Below are 21,563 nucleotides of genomic sequence, written 5' to 3'. Positions count from 1 at the left end.
AGCACACCGCTTAATGAAGAGCTATTAAGGCCACGCCTCCTACATGAACTTTTTATTTGCATGTTTAATGGGACTTTTTTGGAGGGAGAGGGGCTCTTTTCATTGAACATTTTGAATGAGACTTTGTTGGGATTGCATTTTTGTTAATTTTTGAATGGGTTGGGTCGGGGATATGATTATTATTCAACTCAACATTCATATTTTGTTCTTCAATGAAAGAATTGATTGTTCAACAAAATATTTAACACTTGATAAAGTTCTACTTCCAAATAAATCTGTTTTAATTTTATTATTTTAGATGGATGTCTGCTTATAACAAAACCAAATGCTATGCTTGGATATGATACCTTTCCATTAATTCTGGTAATTTCCAATTTTGAATATTTCCAAAATTCCCCAGCTTAACTTCCCATGGAAATTTTAAGGAAATGTTCCACCCCTTTGCAACCCTAAAAGACAGTAAAGATGTTTACACATTGGGGATTATTCAAACCAATGAAGTGAAGAAATAATATTGATGCCGTTTTTTAAAAGCAGAGTATGATATCTACCTCTGACGTCTCTTGTTTGACATCATTTCAATTATTTTGTCTGTTGCTGAATATAGCTGTAAATAAACTGTGGCAGCACATGAAATCCTGTTAAGGGGAATCTTACAATGCAGAGTGTCTGATATCCATCTTTAGCCCCTCTTACTGTTCTGGGAGTATGCCAGTCATATTAGGTAAAGCCTTGACAGTGTCTAAAATCCACTTTCAGCTTTGTACAAACTTCTATTTAATTTTATTTTATTTGATAAAATGAAATACCTGTAGACTACATTTAACCAGGTCCTGATCCATAACCATTATGATTACACTTGTTAGATCTTGACTATATTATCCCAGAGATGCTACATATTGTTAAACACAGTTTCAGATTTATTCTATTTCTGTAAATGCAAAGTGGTTCCAGATCAGACCCTGGCCCAATTTGGTCTAGGGGTATAAAGAGCTGTGAAATATCCTGCTTTTTCACATTTTGACAAAACAGGGTTTTCAAAAGTCTGCAACCTCTCTGAGATAAAATAGTCAAGATCTGACAAGTCTAAATATACTGGTTTTGGATCAGGACCTGGTTTCTATAACATTCCCCTCAACAGCCAAATCCAAACCTTCGAATCAGAAACTAACTTCAGCATCATCTGAACTTATATGGTTTTGATCTTTCCTTTACATGTGTTCATTTAATCCAGTAACCAAAGGATCTAGCAGCACTATCGTTTTGATATGAAAGCACATCAAAAAACGGAAATAGTGTAATCTGTGCCGGCAGTAAAAGACGTGTGTCAATGTAATTTATTTAAATGCATTATTATTCCTCTGATGGTTTTTGACAGCCTGGTTTGCATTGCTGCTATTAAGCAAATGTAACAATGTCATACTTAATCCATACATGTTATGAACATCAACATAAATCTCTCTCTCTTTAAAACGGCCAATATTGTTGCCATGTCTATGCATATTTTCTAATATAGCGTTTTTAAGTATGAGGCTGCATATATTAGGGATACGTGATTGGTGTCTTATTTTCTGCAGTACATATCACAAGAATCACAACTATCACAGGAACACTGGCCTGCACATGTAGACTGTTATATCGGTGCCTGGTATGACAAACCTGGCAGGAAAATTGATGCTTGGGTGGATCGTGCGAAAAGACAGACCATGTGGAGGGTTCTGTGGGCACGTCTGTTCACTTCCTCACTTAACACTTTTGTCTGTGTGTCTCTCTGTTTTCGCATCCTCACAGCCCAGCACTCTTCCCCAGGGAACGATCAATATGAACCAGTGCTCGGACGTCATCGATGGAGAGTCCAGGACGGGGCAGAAAAACTCCCTGTGCATCCTGACCCCGGATAAAGAGCACTTCATACGGGCTGAGTGTAAAGAAATAATCAACGGGTAAGATAAGAACCAGGAAACTGATCTCTACATGTTGGAGTTTCAAAAAGACCATCTACCTGAGTGTCTCTAAAAGTGTTCTATGTGGGCTCAGGTGTGTGTTTTGGTTTATGTTGTGCCTTCTTCTTGGTGTGAGTAGATCTGGAGTAAGAGACTTAAGACTTCTGTGTAACTGCCTCTGCTGCCAAAACTGCTCTGCCCCCTGCTGTCGTCTTCGGGCTCTGCTCTTCAGATGTTTGTAATCCACACTGCAGTGACAGTGCACATTCTTGAACTGTTTCGCCCCCCTCTTTATGCACACAAACCACCCACCCACCTCCCCAATCCCTGCATGGGTACAGATCACAACACACACTTAAAGCCTCATAATTTAACTGGCTGTGTTCCCTCTACAACACCGCTCCATTTAAACCGTGTTTCTGCCTCACACTCTTCTTCCCCGGCTCTAGCGTACATATTAAGGCTATTCTTAGGGAGCTGTGACTCACAACACCCACTCTCTGTTATGCTACCTGCTCCAATCATTCCACTCCTCCTACTCTCCTGTCAACTGGCTCCAATATGTTGTATCTTTGCTGTCAGTCAATCACATAATCCCTTGAAAAGGTTGTCATTGAGTGACAGTTGCATAAAAACCTTGATTCTCTTAATGAATATGAATGCTTTTGTGCACATCTAGTTCCTTTTACCCTCATTGTGTTGCACTTCGTCCTGCTTGGGCACATGTTTATCTATAACTGTGTCACATATGTATACCTACAGCACTGCGGTTTACACTGTGGCACTCTTTACAAAGTGGGTGGTGTAGAAAAATATTTGCGCAATACTGAAAGCCAACATTGCTTTGTGACTGGACTTATTGTAGTACAGAGCAAAGTCCTTTATCTTATATGACATCAGAGTCAATGTTAAAGTTTGTGGCTATTTCATGATATGAAAATGATGAATACATTGAAGCTGTACTTTTATTTGGAGATCGAGGTCCACCTGAGCTTTAGTTGGACTTTTTATACACTGAATCATTCTTGTTTTAAACCTCCTGTTATGTTTGTTTCTCTGGAAAAGCAATAATGTTCCTGGGTCAATTTGACCCCGGGCATATTCCATTATCCAAAACTGTCAGAACCCCAAAAAATCCCAATACACATTTTTTTAAATCTCATTTTTAACTCTATTTCTAACCATTTAAATCAAGATTAAGTCCATTGGGGTTTTTTAATTCTCACAGATCATGGTTCAATGAGGATAACTTACTCGTTTTTTATTAAAATTAATGTTTTTTTAACGTACATTGGAAAGCCCTAAATATAAATACAATAGATTTACATGACATAGATTTTTGTTTATTTTATTTTAAATTTTGATTTTTTTTTATTTTTATGAAGTGATGTTGATAAATGAACACGAATCCTCTTCTTTCACATGCTGCCCAGATTTTGATGCTGCATTTAGCTGGTTTGGAAGGCATATACTGCCTAAAATAGACTTTAAAAAGGGTCAATTTGACCCACAACATAACATGAGGGTTAAGTCAGTTGGAGATTAAAAGTCCAGACACCTCAAAGGTGGCTCTTTAATTGAAAGAGTCTGGTTGTAGCACTTGAAATAGTGTTTTCCACAGACAGATACTGTACCTGTCAGGTTAGTGGTGAGGGGGAGATTGTATACACTGAAATACATTACCCTTTTATGTTACATTATTTCAGTGATCTACTTTTTCTATTCTGAGGTTAATTCATATTTTGAAAGGTTTCACTTGAAACTCCCTTATCACAACAGGTGATCGGTGTGTGGACGAGACTTGTTAACAATGGAGCGTTTCGTAATCAAAACTAAGATAAGACAAAATGACATCAGCAGCAACCAGCTGCACGGAACTCTTAAAACAACAGTATGAGAAATGTATTTTTAAAACCGGATGCTGCACTTCAGTTAATGCATTGACATGAGGCGTATACTGAGGGACCCCCCCCACCCCCCCTCTCTTTTTGATCATCTGCAGCAGAGCATGTGTCAGGTGGTGCAGGTGATCAGAGCAGAGAGTGAAAGTTTCATTCATTAATCACGTATGTTGATTTCATAGAAATTAAAAATAGGAATGTAGAAGTAGTCAGCATTATATAGGGATGCACCATATTAACGGCACATTATCAGTATCGGCTGATATTGGCTTTAATATGAACTATCGGATATCAGCCGATATAATTAACCGATAAAATAATGGGCTGCTGCACACATGTTGGGCTCATGTTTGAAGTAAAATTTTAACTTAAGAAGCAGTCTGTAAGTTACATGTAGCTGACTAATTTAGGCACATTTACTGTCAAAGAGTAAACCATTTTATTTAATTTGGGTTTAATTGCTGTACAGCTGCACTTCTCGCATGTTCTCTGTGAACAGAGGTTAGGTTTACTTACTATGGCAAATGTGAAATTGGCCAAATTTGCCCTGGTTGTGGGGATTGTTATGATCTTTCAGGGAGAGCATCATCCAAGTTTTAAGTATGATGTATCTTTTTGTATGAATTTTGTTTGAAAGCAATTGTCATAGATAAATATGCAGTTTGAAGTATTAAGTATTTTTCTTATTTTGCACAAGAAATTAATATTACATAAGAAATGTGTTAAGAGTATCACCATAATACTGTACACTAATTCCAATACAGAAGAGAATTGATGATCTCTGCAATTAGGTGTGAGGAAAAAAAATATCTGTATCGGTAATCGGCTAAGTGAGTTGTAAAATATCTGCATATCGGATATCGGCAAAAAATCCAATATCGTGCACACCCTAGCATTAAACTATATTGTTAGTATGAGGTCAAAGTCCACTTGTGTATTATTCGTCTTTTTTCCAATTCATCATTCCCTTTTCTTCTCATTTCCTTCTTGGTGGACAACATTCCAGACACTTTACATTTTTTAGAGAAAAACTTTTTTTTTTTTTTGTCCAGTTCAAGTGTAACTGAATAATTAGAAAAAAATGGTGGACATTGTAGTCAAGTACATGCATGAATTATCAAGTGGATACATTCTGACTATACTCAACCAAGCTCTAGTGGACTTTGTGTTTCAGATTATAGGATTAGACACTGACATGACGTCGTCTTTCCCTTCTTTCCCTCACTGTTTGATGAGTACATGGTGTTTATACATTGCGGTGTAGTTGTATATTTGTTTACCTGTTATGTAAATTCTTTCTCTTGGCACTTTCTTTTGGCAAGAAAAAGTGTTTCTACTTCTCTGCAGAGGGAGTGTCTGTCATATATCGATCCTCTGTGGGTGCTAGAACAACACTCTTGACTGTTTGACTTTCCTCAGGTGGCAGGAAGCTCTGACTGTTTACCCTCGAACCAACAAGCAGAACCAGAAGAAAAAACGCAAGGTTGATCCTCCGACTCACCAGGTAATGCTGTTATTCAACACAGGAAAATGAAGAGTTGTTTATTTTCTTAGAGTGAGCAGAAACAAGAGTACAACCAAATTCAGGTGAAGGTGAAGGACTTTTCGTCATATCGACGGCAGCCTTTCTGATGCATATCTTGCTTCATCTCTGTTACACTGCAAGTGAGGCTTCTCCAGATGACAGATAATCAGCTCTTTGTGGCATTGATGCTCACTGGATACTGTTGGAATGAAGGTGAACATTATAAATGATCTACACGTGTGCCATTGCTACAACCAAAAAAGAAAGTAAACATATTCTGAAGGACAAGATGTGCTGTGAAAGTATGCAGCACGGAGGCTTTTCATTCCACTCGAACAACACCAGCTGTTTTCCCCTCGGTTAGAGAGAGATGTATTGTTTTTCTGCCAGCTACATGATCAACAGGGATCCATATTTGCATTCCTTACTCACATGATGTGTTCTCAACATACAGACAGACTGCATGCCACATACTTTTCAAAGAGAAGCAAAAGATTTACAGTGTTAACATTTGATTAGATGGACAAAATCTAAGTTTACATATTGTCAGCTACTTATCCGGAGGAAATGCCTCCACTGTGTAGTTCTGGTTTAACTACTGTATCACCTGGATAGTCGGCGGCAACTTTACTGAGTTATAAAAACATTCCTGTGCAAACAATCAAGGTTGACAGCTGCCAGCAAAAATAACATTCAGCTCTAACTTTCAGCAATGTGGCCATGATCCTCTCATGTGTGAATTTGCTGGTGCGCTCTGTTTCATTGTCACGCCCAGCAGCTGCTGTCTCACCTGCCAGGCTTTTTGCCCCCAACTCTTTCCTGTGGTCTTGTGTGCCTGGTCAAAACAGATGCTTCTTCTCTGAAAAAATCTTCACCTTTTATGTGGGCTGTGAAAATATGAGCACAGGAGTCCAAACAGCACAAAATTCTAATCGAGGAATGTCAGAATATTTTGTGAACTATGGTCTGGAGGAAGAGTGTTTCTGTTGTTTGATGGTGAAAACAAATTATCAAGCATATTATCCTCACAGATGTATTTTCCTGTTTCAGACTACCTCCTGTGAGCCCTGGTTTTTTTTTACATGAAACTACAGGAAATGTTCTGTAAAAACCTTTTTAAAAGGCCCAAAATGTCCATGACAGATTCTAATAATATGTTCAGGTTTCACAGTGTAACAGCCCTGAGCAGAATAATTGAAAATACATACTCAAGTCTCTCTTTGTAGAAAAAGCTGACTTTCTCACTAAAGGGGCTAGGAAGGGGATATCCTTTTTAGTAAGCAATGTGTTATGAGTATATCTGTGCATAGTTTAGGACCTAGAAAGCAAGATCAAGTTGCTTTCAACAGTCTTAGAGAAAAGTGAGCAGCATAATTCGAGCCACTCATGTAACGTCCTTCAGACATACAAAGCACAGGGAATAAATATTCACTTTTCATGTTGGTGCAGTCATCCCTCTCAGCTTAATCGAAACAAAACTACAGCACTTAGTAAAGCTTTCTTAACATACAAATGTATAATGATAAGATGATAAAAAATGATATCATACTGTAAAGACCACCCACTGTGGAAAACATTTTCCCTTCGTCTTTTTGTTATGAGGCCAAATTTGTGGTGAGTGCACACAAACTAGTTTTTGAAGTTCATTGTCTGGTCCCTCTAATGACGGTGGCCTGAATCAGACTGTGACCTTGCTGGCTTTATGCTAACATGCTCATTTGCAGAGGGACAGCAGTGACACAGTGCTGACCTCAACTGTGTCCCCCATGTGATGCCCACATTTCAGGTCTGGCTTTCTTTGGTGCTCTGCAAACCAACAACAATGTGATGGGATCACCGCAGGTGTCCAATAAACTAAAAAAAATAGCTGCAGCCCACCCACTATTCATCAGAATTGTAAACCTCCTGGACGCAGTAGATAAGTCACTTTAGATGTTCACATTACCGTTAGCTTGCTAACAGTAATGTTATCAACAGTTCAAGTTAACTAACCTCAGCATCTCACTTACTTTCGGGGTGAATCCTCAACAGATGTCTGTTAAAGCCGGAGCTTGTCTCCATCTTCACCTCCATGGTTCTATTACTCATTGAACAAGTTGTGCTGCCCTTGCTTGCATAAGCTGTGGGATGTTTGCAAGCAAAATGCATGATTCATGACACCTCTTTAAGAATCCTGGCAGGGACTGTTGCTGAACAAGACAGCACGTGAACGAGCATGCAGGTGATCACACGTGCAAACGGTAGAAATAATCAGGGAAAACCAACAAAAACAATGAAACAGTCTTTGTCAAATATGTCTTTGTAAAATCGTTTTTCGACTGCAGGAACTTTACCTCGGAACTAGGGACTTTACCCCTGAACTATGTGCGTTTCGACCGGAGGAACCAGGGTCTAAATTTGGTTCAGGGGTAGATAATCTCCCCCCTGAAGAGCCCCTGCTTTGGGGGTAGTACTTTTCAGAGGGTGCTGGGACTTCCCGTTGAACGTTACAGGGTTTGTGGAGTTTACACAGTTTTTGAAACACAGAGGGAGTTCCTGGGAATGCATACTAGTTTAGTTTTTTATTAAGATTTAAAAATATTATTTAATATAATTTTGTTTCTCCTTATGTCACTTGCCTGATTTGCACAATCTACCTGGAACTTCAGCCCGTGGCCGAAACGCATACAACAATGGGGGCACAGGAACCTTTTAGTCCGGGGAAAGTAGTTCTGGGGACTAAAAGACCCCGGAACTCTTGGTCGAAATGCACCTTAAAAATGGCCCTTCCCTCCATCTTCCGAGTCCTTATGCAATCTATTCTTGAGTCCAAGCCTAAGTCTGAGTCGTCAGCACTGCAGTGCAAGTGAAGTCCAAAAAATGGTACTCAAGTCTGAGTCCTGGACTGAAGTACTACAACACTGCTACATAAACACGTCAAACAAACTGCTCATCTCAGTGAAGTCTCTCTTGGTCTACCTTTGTTTCCAAATTGCTTAACATTCAGTACCGCAATAATATCTGCGACCACAACAACTTTAAAAGTAGAAAAACCTGGTGTTGTGTATTGACACCTGGTTGATGCAGTAGTACAGGAATTACTATTTTCTTTGTATGTGTGAAAAATGAGCATCACTTTAACAGTCCAAAGATCAGACTAAGCCTTGTAATTAGATTTGATAATGTGACAGGGTGATTACACTAACACTGTCTTGAATATGCATCTACATTTATGTTGAAGCTCATTTTTACCCATCTCTGCCTGTCGAAGGGAGGTTGAGAGGTGTTTCTACCTACAGATTGTTATGAAGGCTTATAAGCAACAAGATGCTAACACATTTTATTAGTGCGTTATTACAAGAGTGTGTAGAGGATTAAAGCTGACCTCTGTAGTTCAAATTATAAAGAAATTATTAGAAGACATTTAAAACATTTGTCGGTGTATCTGCATTAAACATATTCAGCCACATAACAAGCATTAACATCAAAAGCTTTTTGTGATTGGCAGGGTGGAGTTACTACAGGCCAGTGTTTTTCCACTGAAGACATGAATGGACACTCAGTGAGTTCTAAATTTCCAGCCCTGATAAATAACATTTACTATGATTCTGATCAATCCAGGTGAAGGTTGAATAAAGAGGATGCGCTCTCTGCTCTTCTCTCACAGTGATTATTAGCAGCATGTTTGTGGGGATTAGAGTAGGCTGGCTGAAGATTTGATGTACGAGGGCTGCTTACTTTTGGAAATCTTGCTTTCTCTTCTCTTAAAAAATTATCTTGGGGGTTTTGAATCCAAAATGTAAAACTGACATCAAATTATGAATACAAAAGCAGTGAGGGTTTGATTCTCGTTAATTTTTGTATTCTTTGATCTGATGAAGACATTCTATGTAATTTTTTGACCCCATAAAGTGTTCTCAAACAACTCTAGCTCTACAGAATCGTTTCCTTCAAATGATACAGGTGTTTGCTGCGAATGAGCTCTCTGTGCTACGACAAGCTTTTGATCCCTGTCTTCTTTTCAAGTATTCTCCCCCTTGTCTTTCTAAGATTTTGATCTTTCTTTTACAACCAATGGTAGCATTTTTTTTCATTTTGCTTGTTGCTTTTATATTGGATTTCCCAAGCATACACTCAAAAATGAAGGTAAGGAAAGGGAACAAAAAGGAAACCAGTGATGGGGAATCATGCACATCTGAAACTCAAAACTGTAATTATTGTCTCCACACTTAAAAACGAGATGCCTCCTTTACTTGAGGTCACTTTTCATTTTTTAATCATCCTTTAATTTCTTTCCTCCATCAATTCCTCGGTGTAGTCTCTCTGTGACCTTACCTCCCAACGTGTCCTCTCCTCTTCCCTCCCTCTCCTTCCATCCCAAACCCCCATCCAGGAGCCTGGCCCCGCCAAGGTCACGGTGACCAGCAGCAGCAGCGGAGGCAGCATCCCCTGCCTGCCCAGCAGTATTGCCAGTGCTGAGCGCGTCCCGACAAGCCGCGCCACTCTGTGGCAGGAGGAGAGCCGCTGGAGCAGGGCCACCATACCCTGCAGCCGCAGTGCCTCCTGCATCAGCCAGCTGAGCCAGGGCCAACCAGAGTCCAGTATGACAACACAGGATGGTGAGGGCTAAGATGATGCAAGGTTCTCCCCTTCCTGTTAAATTAAGACTACCAGCTCTGATATGAAGCTAATATTTGTATCCGTCCAAGACTGTCAATGGTTGATTAATTGTACTTCTCCCTATACACACTGTACTCTAAACCAAACACAGACGTTTTAAGTTTTTACAAAGTTTGGGTGTCATTTTGAATCTTTTGGTAGTACGAAAATGCTACGATTTTAACCTCCATACACGTCTCGTGTGCTCTAAAAAATATTTTTCAGGTTTACATTTAATAAGGTAAAAAGAACAATTCAAATGTGGTAGTCTATAATAACCATCTAGAAATAGTGTCATGCAGTATGTAAAACTGCAATGCATTCCCTCACATATTACAAATACATGCAGTAAATCCCTCACAAAGTGAGTACAGATCTGTTCACATATTTATAATTCATATAGCTGTTCTTGGGTGTTTCATGTTAGTGTGTTATCATTTCAGACGGTGCCACTGTGACCACTGGACGCAAGGTACGAGTGGAAAGCGGTTACTTTTCCCTGGAGAAGACCAAGTCGGAGCCTTCCCCACAGTCTGCACCGCATTTTCAGCCACCCCAGCCACCCCAGCATCTGCCCCTGTCCTCTTCAGCATCCTCCTCCTCTTTAGGAGCTCCCAGTCCCAGGTACAAGTCTGAGTCAGACCCCCAAACTTCCCCTTACCAACCCTCCCAAGATCCTTTCCCTTCTCCAGGTGCACTTGTCTCCCCCAGCTACTCCACCATCAGTTCCTCCCAGAGCTCACTGGACTCTGATCCCAGCGTGACTACACCCACCTGGGAGGGACACAGCGGTGGTGGAGGAAGCACCGGTAGCGTCAGCGGCGGCGGAGGAGGAGGCAGAGTCGGCCGGTCTGGCAGGGAGTACACAGCCCTGTCGGATGTGCCACGGGCTCGCAGGATGAGTTACCGCGAAGCCTTCCGCTCAGAGAAAAAGCGTCAAGAGCTGAGGGCACGGACTCGGAGCCCTGGCAGAGAGGAGGTGGCTCGGCTGTTTGGGGAGGAGCGCAGGTAAGAGGTTATGGATAAGTGGAAAAAAAACTTCTCAGACATTTGAAATTTTCACCTACTTCCTGATAATCCAATTCAAGGCTGAAACATACCCATTTATTCCTTTTAATGGCAGCCAAACAAGCCTTCTAATCATTGATGAGCCACTGGTTGTTAGCCCTTAGCTCAGCCTTGAAACATACAGATAGCATGCCACATGATCCATTTTATGAAGCTTATGCATTGCCTAAAGCGGTTAGCATTCTAGTTTTTGAGCACCACCCTGTGGCTGCTGCCCTCAAGGCACTCCTGTCTCTTGAGCATCTTCTGCTAATGCTGCCTTCCCTAGCTTACCAGTGGTTTGCCAGTAATGACTTTGGGGCTATAATTGCATGTGTTACTTTCTATTCTATGATCTCTACTTTCTGCTCTTGCTACTTTGCTAGTTTGTTGTTTTGATCTTTTTTCCAGGGGCTTCTGAGCAGAGCTTCTCAGACCTAATGCTCAACCAACCCTTCCACCCCTGTCCCAATGCTGTTCCCTGCTGGTCACCGCTGATTCCTGCTTTCTATCATTTCATCTCTGCACTGCCTGGGGAGCACTCACAAACACTGATTCATAGAAACTTGTTTACTGTGTACACTGTTCACACTCAAATGCTCTGATGGTTGATACTGGTGGTAGGTTTACATACAGTTTGATCAGTGCCTCAAGGTAATCCTGAATGTTTTTCCATTGCTGCTACTTCTGCAAATTTTAATCCATCATTCTCGTCCTTTCCCTTTTCCTCCAAAGTTCAATCTCTCATCATTTAACATTACTTATTTTATTTGGTGTATTTCTGATTTGTTCTGTTTGGGGATATAATTTGTACCTTATGTTGCACATTGTGGTGTATGAAAGGGACTGTGAGTCTACAATAAATTCAGACTTACTTGATATTGTATGTAAATACTATGAATGACATCATTGCACTCTGCACACAATCGACTTCTTGTATCCATTATAGTTAAAGACTCAAAATTGCTTTCATATCATGCTTTGGTCTTGTTTTTATGCTGATCTGCCCTCATTTGAAGATGTTAAGCTGCTCCATTGAGTTATTAAATTAGACAAAATAAAAGTTTTTGTTAAGTGACATGGTGGATGTGCTGTATATGAGGTAGGTCTAAAAAGTTATGATTTTGTGTCTCTAGGCGTTCTCAAGTCATTGGCCGATTCGAGGAGGGTCAGTCTGTGGAGCACATGGACACAGGCAGCACCAATGAGCCCTCCACTAACACTACGCTAATCCAGAGACAAGGCCGCAGCGAGAGACGCTATCTAGCTAACAAACATGTATGCTTCTCGGTTATTCCTGAACAACTGCATCTGAAGAGAAAAACTAAAAGCTGAACTGTGTATATGTGTTTTGTGAATAAGTTCAAGTTCAAACATTAGAAGTTCTTCTAACTCATGGTTCATTTTGTAGGACATGTCACTGGATGCAGGAAAGGATCGGTCAGTCCCTGATGTGTCCAGCTCTACTTTTGCCAATTTAAGAAGAGCAAAGTCATTGGATCGCAGAGTCACTGAATCCTCAATGACTGTGAGTATCGAAAACATTGAATGTATAGGTTGTCATGAGCAATGACCGTCTGTCACAAGCAATGACCTACTAAGCCTTTTTTGGGGTCCCATACACTGGATATAGAAAGATGTGATCCTTAACCTTCTTCCCAGCAACATAAGCTGCCAAAGGTGTTGAAGAGAGTGATGGTGACAGGCCATCTAGCTCTGCAGCAAGGACTGAAATACTGCAGTAGAGGCCACAGGTTTTTTTGGGTGTGTTTGTTTGTTTTTATCCCTCTGTGCTATGTTAATGTCCTAGAGGTTAGGTTTTTGGAATGCGGAGGCAAACTCTTACGCAAGGTTGTTTCCAAAAGCATCAAAGTTTGTACAAAAAAACCCAGGCCTACTGTCATATTTTTAACCCAAAGCTGCCGTGGGCAGAGGAGAGAAGCGCTGGTCGAACGACACAGAGATAAAGCGCCTGCAAAGAAGAAAATCATTGAAAGAGATGAAGGATTATTTCTGATTACTTCTCAGCAGTTATTCTCTGAAACCTTCACAGACATGTCAACAAGGCCTAACAAATGTGCAGTAATGTGCCAGAATTTGTTTATGAAGTCGCACTTCTTCCTGGCTGCTGTGTGTCTCTGCTCTGACCTCCATCACAGCCACTACACCAGTAACTGTTCTCATGTATGGGTTAGCAAGTCCTGATGATTTTTTGGCATCTCTTGAAGATGCATGCGTTACATTCGTCTGTTGCAGACACTGAGAGCCTGTGAGGAGAGAGACTGTGAGGCCTCCTTGTCTGTGTATGTTGGCTGTTGGTCCCTACCCCTACCTAACATCCCAATCCATGCAATAAATGTCAATTAATTAAATTGTTTTCATTGAAAAAATGGGAAAAAAAAGTATGTAATAGTAACCAGGAAACCAGTACTAAAAATATAGTTTGTGATGTATTTGTTGCTGGGAGTATGTAAGTGTAGCTTCAGAGACTGATGCATTCTGGACCTGTTGGTCATTGAAACGGTTCAACAAAGTGATAGTATAAAACGGGCAGCCATAATATAAGCATACATATTTCAGTAATGCATGCACCTACGTACATGCCACTTGCGACTGCATATACACTATTACATCAGCACTTGTTTTCCTCAGTCTGTACAAGCGAGATTAAAGTAGACCCCAAGTTACTTAAGGTTGCACTGATATCCTCCCGAGCTCTGACTCCCACCAGTCTGACAAACTGCTACTGATCTGAAATCTGTTCAGCTAGTGCTGCAGGGCTGATCCAGCCCGTGTGTGGGCTACAGCTACCAGACCCCCCACCCACTCAAACACACATTCATGTACACACCACTGCCGCCACTGCTACTGATGATTATAAATAGCCGGCACAGAAGCAGCCACAGTCGTGTGCATGTACTCAGTACAGACGAACAGAAACAAATTGTCAACATATGAAGTGAAGGCAGTCAGGCATCAGAATGACTCTCTGCCAGACGGTGACCCCACACCTGATGAAGCTCAACAAAAGCAAGGTACTGTTAAGTTAGCAGAACCGGTTTTAGGGTGAGTGATAGTCTTTAAGGTCTATAAACAGACCTGAGCTTGGTTTCAATGTGCAGCAGTTTGTGTTTCACAGGGAAAGTCCAGCTCCCGCCAGCCAGTCTCTGTAGCTGGAGCCACGTAGTGGCAATTATACCTCATGAGCCAAGGTAGTGAGCTAACTGTAAACAAATGCATATAAATGCTCAGTTTTGAGGGAGATTTAAATGATGTTTTCTGGGAGCATCAGGGATGAAAAGTCTCTTCAATTAGTGACAAAAAGGTGCAAAATTGTTTAAGAGTAAAGAGATGTCTTGGTTTATTTTCCCTTCTGTTTTCTGATGCGGTTGATGGGGAATTGAACGTCACTTCTAAGTGGTAGCTGCTTTTTTATCACTTATTTTGATGAACATATGAAAGTTAAAACATAATATATCACATGGCTCTGATCTGTTTTGTTTGTAGCCAGATCTGCTGAACTTCAAAAAAGGATGGATGACGAAGCTCTATGATGACGGCATGGTAATTTTTATTTAGTAGATGTATTAAATGACCGTCTGTTTATCTCCCCTACTGAGTAGGATTACGTTGTACACATAGAGGCTGGTTGAATCAAACTAATGCTTTCTGTCCCTCCCATAGTGGAAGAAACACTGGTTTGTTCTGACGGATCAGAGTCTGAGGTACTACAAGGACTCGATAGCTGAGGAGGTAAAGTTGTTTTTGGTTACTGAGGATTTTGACAGTTAAATGAAAGGGAATTTGAAGTGTAGTTTTGTTGTTCTGCATTTTATTCATTTTTTTTTTACATTTTCTTTCCTCAGGCTTCAGAGATGGATGGTGAGATTGACCTTTCCACATGCTATGATGTCAAAGAGTTCCCAGTCCAGAGGAATTATGGCTTCCAAATCGTGGTGAGTGTTTATTTGTCATGTCATCGATTGTCATGAGCCATAAATCACCAGCGAAGATGGAACTCATTGTCTCCACACTTGAGCCCTGCTGTCTCCTGCCAGTCTATAAACAGCCTTAGTCACCATGTGGGGCAACTTTAGGTATCAGGTTTTGCCATTTCTCTGTCTGAAACGATTGTTTGTTGTCATGACAGATGTCACTTGACTTGTCATCTGTCTGTGAGGGGGTGACATCATGGTGGTCTAAATATGCTGCGGCCGTTGCCATCCTTGCTGTGGTCTCTGAACTAGTGTGCCCCTCATCCTGCAACATGTGTTTACCTTACCTCCTTTATTGAAAAGGCATGTCCTTCGTTAAATGTGTTCATGTTTGCAAAGCTCTGACATTTCAGCAACAAACATGTTTATGATGGTTTCACTCTGAGGCATAATTGTATAGTAGTTGTGCAATCCATATCCTCTTATGAAATCTTTAACATAATACTTTAGACATATAATCCTGTGACCATTAAACATTTTTAGCACTTGTTGCTGCAGCAAAATACTTACTAGACACATATAGTGATGCAATGCAACTCATTGGTTATCCAGTTGATGTCAGTCGGGGTTTTGTTCCTTCTACATATAGACGTAAACCTCAATACTAATCCTATATGAGGACAACTATAGTTGCAAGGTCAGTTCATTTGTTTACATCTGCATGAAGAAGCTCCCCTGAGATTCCTGGAGGAAGTTGGAAATAGCTGACTTGTTGGGATCATGTTGTGTTTGTTTTTCTTGGCTGAGAACACTGTGGGTATTGTGCCAGTAAATATAAATTAGTAACTCCAGTCTTGATGTGTTCTCTCTGCTCTGCAGTCGGACTGGAAAATGCTGATGATTTCTCAGTGTATCTCAGGGTGCAGAGCTGAACACAAGTTAAAAACCTGATGTGTGCAAGGTGCATTGCCTTGGTGTCTAGAGCACTGTGTCTTTGTAAGCTTTAATGAATAACTGCAGTCTTGTGGAAATCACTTAACTTCCACTAGAGGTCAGTGTGTAAAAAGTCAACTTTATTTTACACACTATAAAGCCATTCTTTATTTACAGTATTTCTCAATTGCTAGAATACTAAACCCTATTGTCTGAACCAAATTCCTTAGCGGCCTAAACCCATGTATTGAATCAGTCACTCTTTTGTTGGACACAACTTCAAACTCATTCTCACACACTAAAACACATGTTACACTGTGATGCACTTGTGTATCATAATGGTAAGCACAGGTAGCAAAAGTCAAACAAATTTGAAGCACATGTGTCACAGCTGAAACACAACCACTCAAAATTGATCACACTTGTGGCTAATGATGTGTGGAAACCAATATAAGCCTGGATCCGGTGCACCAGGGTTTTTCCCGTTACCTGGCCAGGGAGAATGTGGCCTGTGATGTGGATGAAGTCCTGTGGCCTGACCCAGCACATAGACCTGATGCTGTGGCTGAATGATTGTAGATACTGTAAGCACTTCAGTTTGATTTTGTGGATTACACTGTAATGTGCTTTACATTTTTTCATTATTAACATTATTTCTACTGCTTTATGTCCTGAGCATTGTGTTTTCAATTTTTTCAAGTAGTGTGTAATGACTGCTCTGTATTGTTTTGAGTGACTTGGGGTATGATCTGACAAAATTGATTGGTTTTGCAGGAAGAGTCAGAGGTTTGGTGAATGTAGTCTGAAAATTGGGTTTTGTGCTTATAGTGTTGAGAAAAGCGTGGTGGATGTCAGGAAATGTGTTTTAGCAATTGAGAAATACTGTACTTATGGAAAACAGATGATTGAAACAAGACAGAAATAAAATACCTGCAGAATGCAAAGGTGGGACAGAAGAAGCCCCTCAGGGTTTGTTAAAAGAACCCACCTGACATTGAAATTAAAGAACCAGAAGAATGTCTCGGTTTGAATGAGATTTCTAATGCTCAGTATATTGTCCCGATCCTTTATCTGTCACAGTCTATGGTATGAAGAAGTGTCGCCACCTGTTTCAGCTCTTGATGACAGCTGAAGGGTGTTAACATTACATGCTGCTTTAAACCCACATGTCAACAATTTTCAATAATTCATCTCTGAAAATGGTTTTGTTTACTGTCTTCGATTGGTAAAAGTCAATAGTTTGAATATGAGCAAAGAGCATTAAACATCAATCGTATTATCAGTACATGGTGGTTCTTGGAAAACAATCATTTTATCAAATCTTCAGGCAGATCCAGAGTTAATTCAGTTTATCTACCATGCAACTGAACATGGACTGTCTAAAATGACATTACACATGAAATGAAAAGTAACGGCTGTGTCTATAACCACTGAAAGCACAAGTATAACATCTATTCTAAAAAGCACTAGAGCTGTAATTATTTGGGACAAGCATCAGCCATGATGAATGAGTTCTGTCAGGCAACAAAGGCTCCTCATTGTCTCTGAACATTTTTTTTTTTGTATGATTTTTTTTTAAATTCACATTTAACCTTATACAGTTGACCACCAAAACAAATACAAAATAAAACAATAAAACACAGGGGACAATGAAATTGACAGTAACACAAAACAAGAGCCAGAACAGAACAGAGAGGAAAAAAAAGGACATATACAGACATTAACTCACTCCTCACACTGACAAGCTCGACCTCCTATAATTTAATAATTTTTCTTCTTTAAATAAATGTTAGCTGTTTAAAAAATAAAAATAAAATAATTCGAAATAACAGAAAATCTTTGATCACAAATCAAACTTCAAATTTTGCGCTACTCTCACTAAAACTTACGAACTAAGTGCGTGTAATTCTTTACCACATATGTTTTCAAAATTATTTTGTAAACATATTGATTTTTTTGACATAATTAAATGTATTTCCCAACAAAGAGGAACATCCTGTGTTGTAATCTATATGGCGTCAAAATTGGGGCTGAAGTATCGGCCTTAAAATGTATACGTCTGTGTCAGTAGAGAGCTTTGAACTTGTGCTTTAAAGGTGACATATCACGCTTTTTTCATCAAAATATATTGGTCTAAGAGGTCCCCAAAACATGTCTTTAAAGTTTATGCTCAAAAAAACACTTTGAAATCCGATTTTGGCATGCCTGAAAAACACTCTTCTTCAGCCCTGTTCAGAACAGTCTGTTTTTCCTCTGACCACGCCCCCTCAGGAAGTGGATATCCCCTCGGCTCTCCAGCACGTTGATCTAATGTTTACATGTTGGCTGAATATACACGGCTGCTCACAGACATGCGTTACTTCAACCCTCTGAATCTGTTCCAGAATCTGATCCTGACAGAGAGGCGCCTGCAGCAGGACCTTTCTGAAGGATTGGTCACAGATTTAGTGTTTCTTGTTGTTTTATTTATCAGTATGTCGACATGTGTCTTGGTACACAGCTACTAACATGTAGCTATGTGGCTATGCTAACTAGCACTAGCACTTATCCATGATAAGTAAAAATCATCCACTAGATCTTCAAATCTGCAGACGTGGGGGGTAAAACCGACCTCTGCTATTTGTCAGTATGTCGACATGTATCTTGGTACACAGCTAGTAACATGTAGCTATGTGGCTATGCTAACTAGCACTAGCACTTTTCCATGAAATCATCCACTAGATCTTCAATTCTGCAGTAAAACCAACCTTTGTGTTTATTAAGACAGCCTACAACTAGCATGCCTCCCTCCTAAGCTCCTTGTTAGCACACATGTGTGCAGGTAATGAAAAACGGAGGAGAAGTTGAGTTGTATTTTATACAGTCTATGGGCTGAACAAGCTCCGAGCTCTGACTCCGTGACAGACCGGATGTCGTCGTGACGTAACAAAAACACGGAAGTCTGAAACGGCTCGTTTCAGCACACATTTACAGAAAGGTGGAGAAATCAAAACAGGGGGGAGAATGGATTTTTTTCATTTTCGGGGGGTTTGTAGACATGCCAGGGACACATATTTCAGGTAGAGAATCATTAAAAAGTCGATTTTGCATGATATGTCACATTTAAGGTAATCTTTCAGAGTCTGAGCTTAGTGTTGCACTGCAGACTCTACTAAGGCCTTATTTCTCTGTTTAACCAAACATTATAATACTGCTGATAAAACCCCATTTAGCATTGCAAGTGTTCTGATTCATGGCTAATTTCACATTTCTGCTTACTGTAACGAATTTACTACTAAACATCTTACAGATTGAACTTCACCCATCTGGTTTCCACAGAGTCCACAACAGGAAAAGTCTTCATTGTCTGAATGAGATAACTCCTGCATATCTTAGTTTTATTTAAAGTTTGTTCATGTGACAAGGAAGTGCTTAAATATTTTTTTCCAGTGTCAGAGTTATTTAAATCGTCATGTTGTCTCATTCCTGTCACTCATTGTAATGAAGTGCCTGTCTGCTTTCAGTGTAAAGATGGAGCGTGTACCCTGTCAGCCATGACCTCTGGAATCCGCCGCAACTGGATGCAGGCCATCATGAAGAATGTGCGGCCCACTATCGCCCCCGATGTCACCCGGTAATACCCACAGAGGATTAACACTTTCAACGCCGGCAGATATAACAACTGCTTTTCTCACTTATTTTTATTTTTTCTTCTTAATCCCTCTCTCCTCCTCACCTTCTTTTTCCTTCTTTCTCTTCCTCCATCAACCGTTTTTTCAACTTGCTTCCAGGAAAAACATCTCTCTGAAACTATCCGTACTGAAGCCCAGGTTGGAGTGCTTGTGTGTGACACCCCCCCACCTCACCCACACCACACCCCCCCTTCAACCTCCAACAGTGATGTTATTGCTCAGCAATGTCAGGCCCAGCGTGTCTGTCGTCCCTGTGTCATGTGATTGTTGAGTAATGTGTCCCTGTGAGGTTGTGCTACTGTAGAAACACACACAGCAATCACCGCAACACACTAGAGTGACCTTCCTAACATGCTGCTGATCAACACCAAACAGTGACAAGATCACAACTGAGGCACAGACAGAAAAACTATGCAGTGAATTGAGAGAAGAGCTTGAGCATCCTTCTTTTCCCTTCTCTTGAACAGTTACCCTGATAATGACGTACCTAAACATTTATTTTCCTGCTTTGTAAGATCCAAGGATTACCTTTCAGAGATACTCAACCTTTCAGGATACTCAACACATGCTCTGACCCGCATTTTCTGAGTCACACTTTGTACTCTGCTCGTGTCTCTTCCAGCAGCATGTGTGATACTTCTGGTATTCCTGCACAGACGCCTCACAGACACCTCTTTCTCATTCTTGAGTTCTGTCCCTTCTCATTTTCCCTTTTTTCTCACTTCACTTCCCAACACCTTCACACAAGAAGGTGAAAATATACGATTCTGCCAGGTCACGCTGCCCCGTAACATCGCCAGTGTAAACTAGCGTGCAGTTCACTGGAAACACATTCTTTACATTATGCTGCAGTAAAAATTGCATCAACATAGCAGCTAAGGGCAGACATCTGCCAACAGGCTTACCTCAGATTATGACCATGAACACTAAAGCTGCTTTCAGTCTAATGCAGTGTGTCTTTAAAGCATTTTTGATGTGCTTTGTGCATTGAAAGCATGATAAATTCAGCTAAATGTATTAAAGTCAATAAGGTGATGCTGCTCTGCAACAAATGTTTGTATCTTTGTTTGTCCAGCTTTATGTCCAGCTGATGTAGATCTAAAGAAACTCATCAACCTTCTTTTAAAGCGGTCATATATATCCTCTTTATTTGTTGTGTATTTGTTCATTTAGATCCCTCCCAGAGGACACAATAAAAACCCAAGTGATGTTGGGGCCGTGTGTACAGGCCCCTCTTGACCCAAGCCCGAGTCCAGAGGCCCCGAGGTCAGAAGTCAACAGAAAGCTGGCAGGCAACAACGCCTCTGTCCCATCTTCTGAACCCCGGAAAAGCAGAGTTCGCGAGCGTAGGCGAGAGGGTCGCTCCAAGACCTACGACTGGTCAGAGTTCAAAATGGAACAGACTTCTAAGCCTGTGAAGGAACGAGCAGATACCGTCGACCTCAGCTCATCATTCTCCAACACCTCCTCATACTGCTCTCCCTCCTCCTCCGCCTCCTCTTTAGCGTCCTCTCCTGTCTCTACCTCCTCGCTCCAAACCTCTTCTGTGTCAGGATCTCACCAGCAGTCTATGACAGAAGAAGCCGAAAAAGAGAATGTAAGGAGGGGTATCCCTCCGCATAGCACAACCAGTGCAACTCACACGCCAAATACTGTTACCATCACCATGATGTCCACGCTTAACACTGCACCGCCAGTTTCATCAACACATGAATGCCAAGAGCAAGGAAAGATGGAAGTAGACCACAGTGCAGCCTCGCATCCTGCCGGTGAGGTTAAGAAGGAAAGCAAAACATCAGATGTCCGAGAAGAGATCGAGCAGCGGTGGCATCAGGTGGAGACCACGCCGCTAAGAGGGGAGAGACAGGTGCCCATTAACACAGCTACAGGAAACTCTGAGAGATTGCCTGCTAATGAGCTAGCTGCACTGCTTGACAAAGAGGTTTGTTTTCTAAAATGGTTTCACAGAC

The 21,563-nt window shown here is 40.8% G+C and overlaps 1 protein-coding gene across 1 annotated transcript in view; it reads left to right on the top strand.

The window, feature by feature from the left end:
- The window catches only part of si:ch73-103b11.2 (early endosome antigen 1), a 65,113-nt gene that overhangs the window by 33,046 nt on the left and 10,504 nt on the right, over positions 1–21,563 (top strand). Inside the window, 11 exon segments of the mRNA XM_034707458.1 lie at positions 1,792–1,943; positions 5,264–5,348; positions 9,742–9,967; positions 10,451–11,015; positions 12,191–12,332; positions 12,466–12,582; positions 14,562–14,618; positions 14,739–14,807; positions 14,921–15,010; positions 19,426–19,535; positions 20,767–21,535. Of these exon segments, the coding sequence (XP_034563349.1) occupies positions 1,792–1,943; positions 5,264–5,348; positions 9,742–9,967; positions 10,451–11,015; positions 12,191–12,332; positions 12,466–12,582; positions 14,562–14,618; positions 14,739–14,807; positions 14,921–15,010; positions 19,426–19,535; positions 20,767–21,535 (2,382 nt within the window).

Source organism: Notolabrus celidotus, chromosome 18 (assembly GCF_009762535.1).
Source record: "Notolabrus celidotus isolate fNotCel1 chromosome 18, fNotCel1.pri, whole genome shotgun sequence".
Lineage (NCBI taxonomy): Eukaryota > Metazoa > Chordata > Actinopteri > Labriformes > Labridae > Notolabrus > Notolabrus celidotus.
The sequence above is the reverse complement of the archived record's forward strand: the minus strand, read 5'-3'. Positions and strand labels throughout refer to the sequence as shown.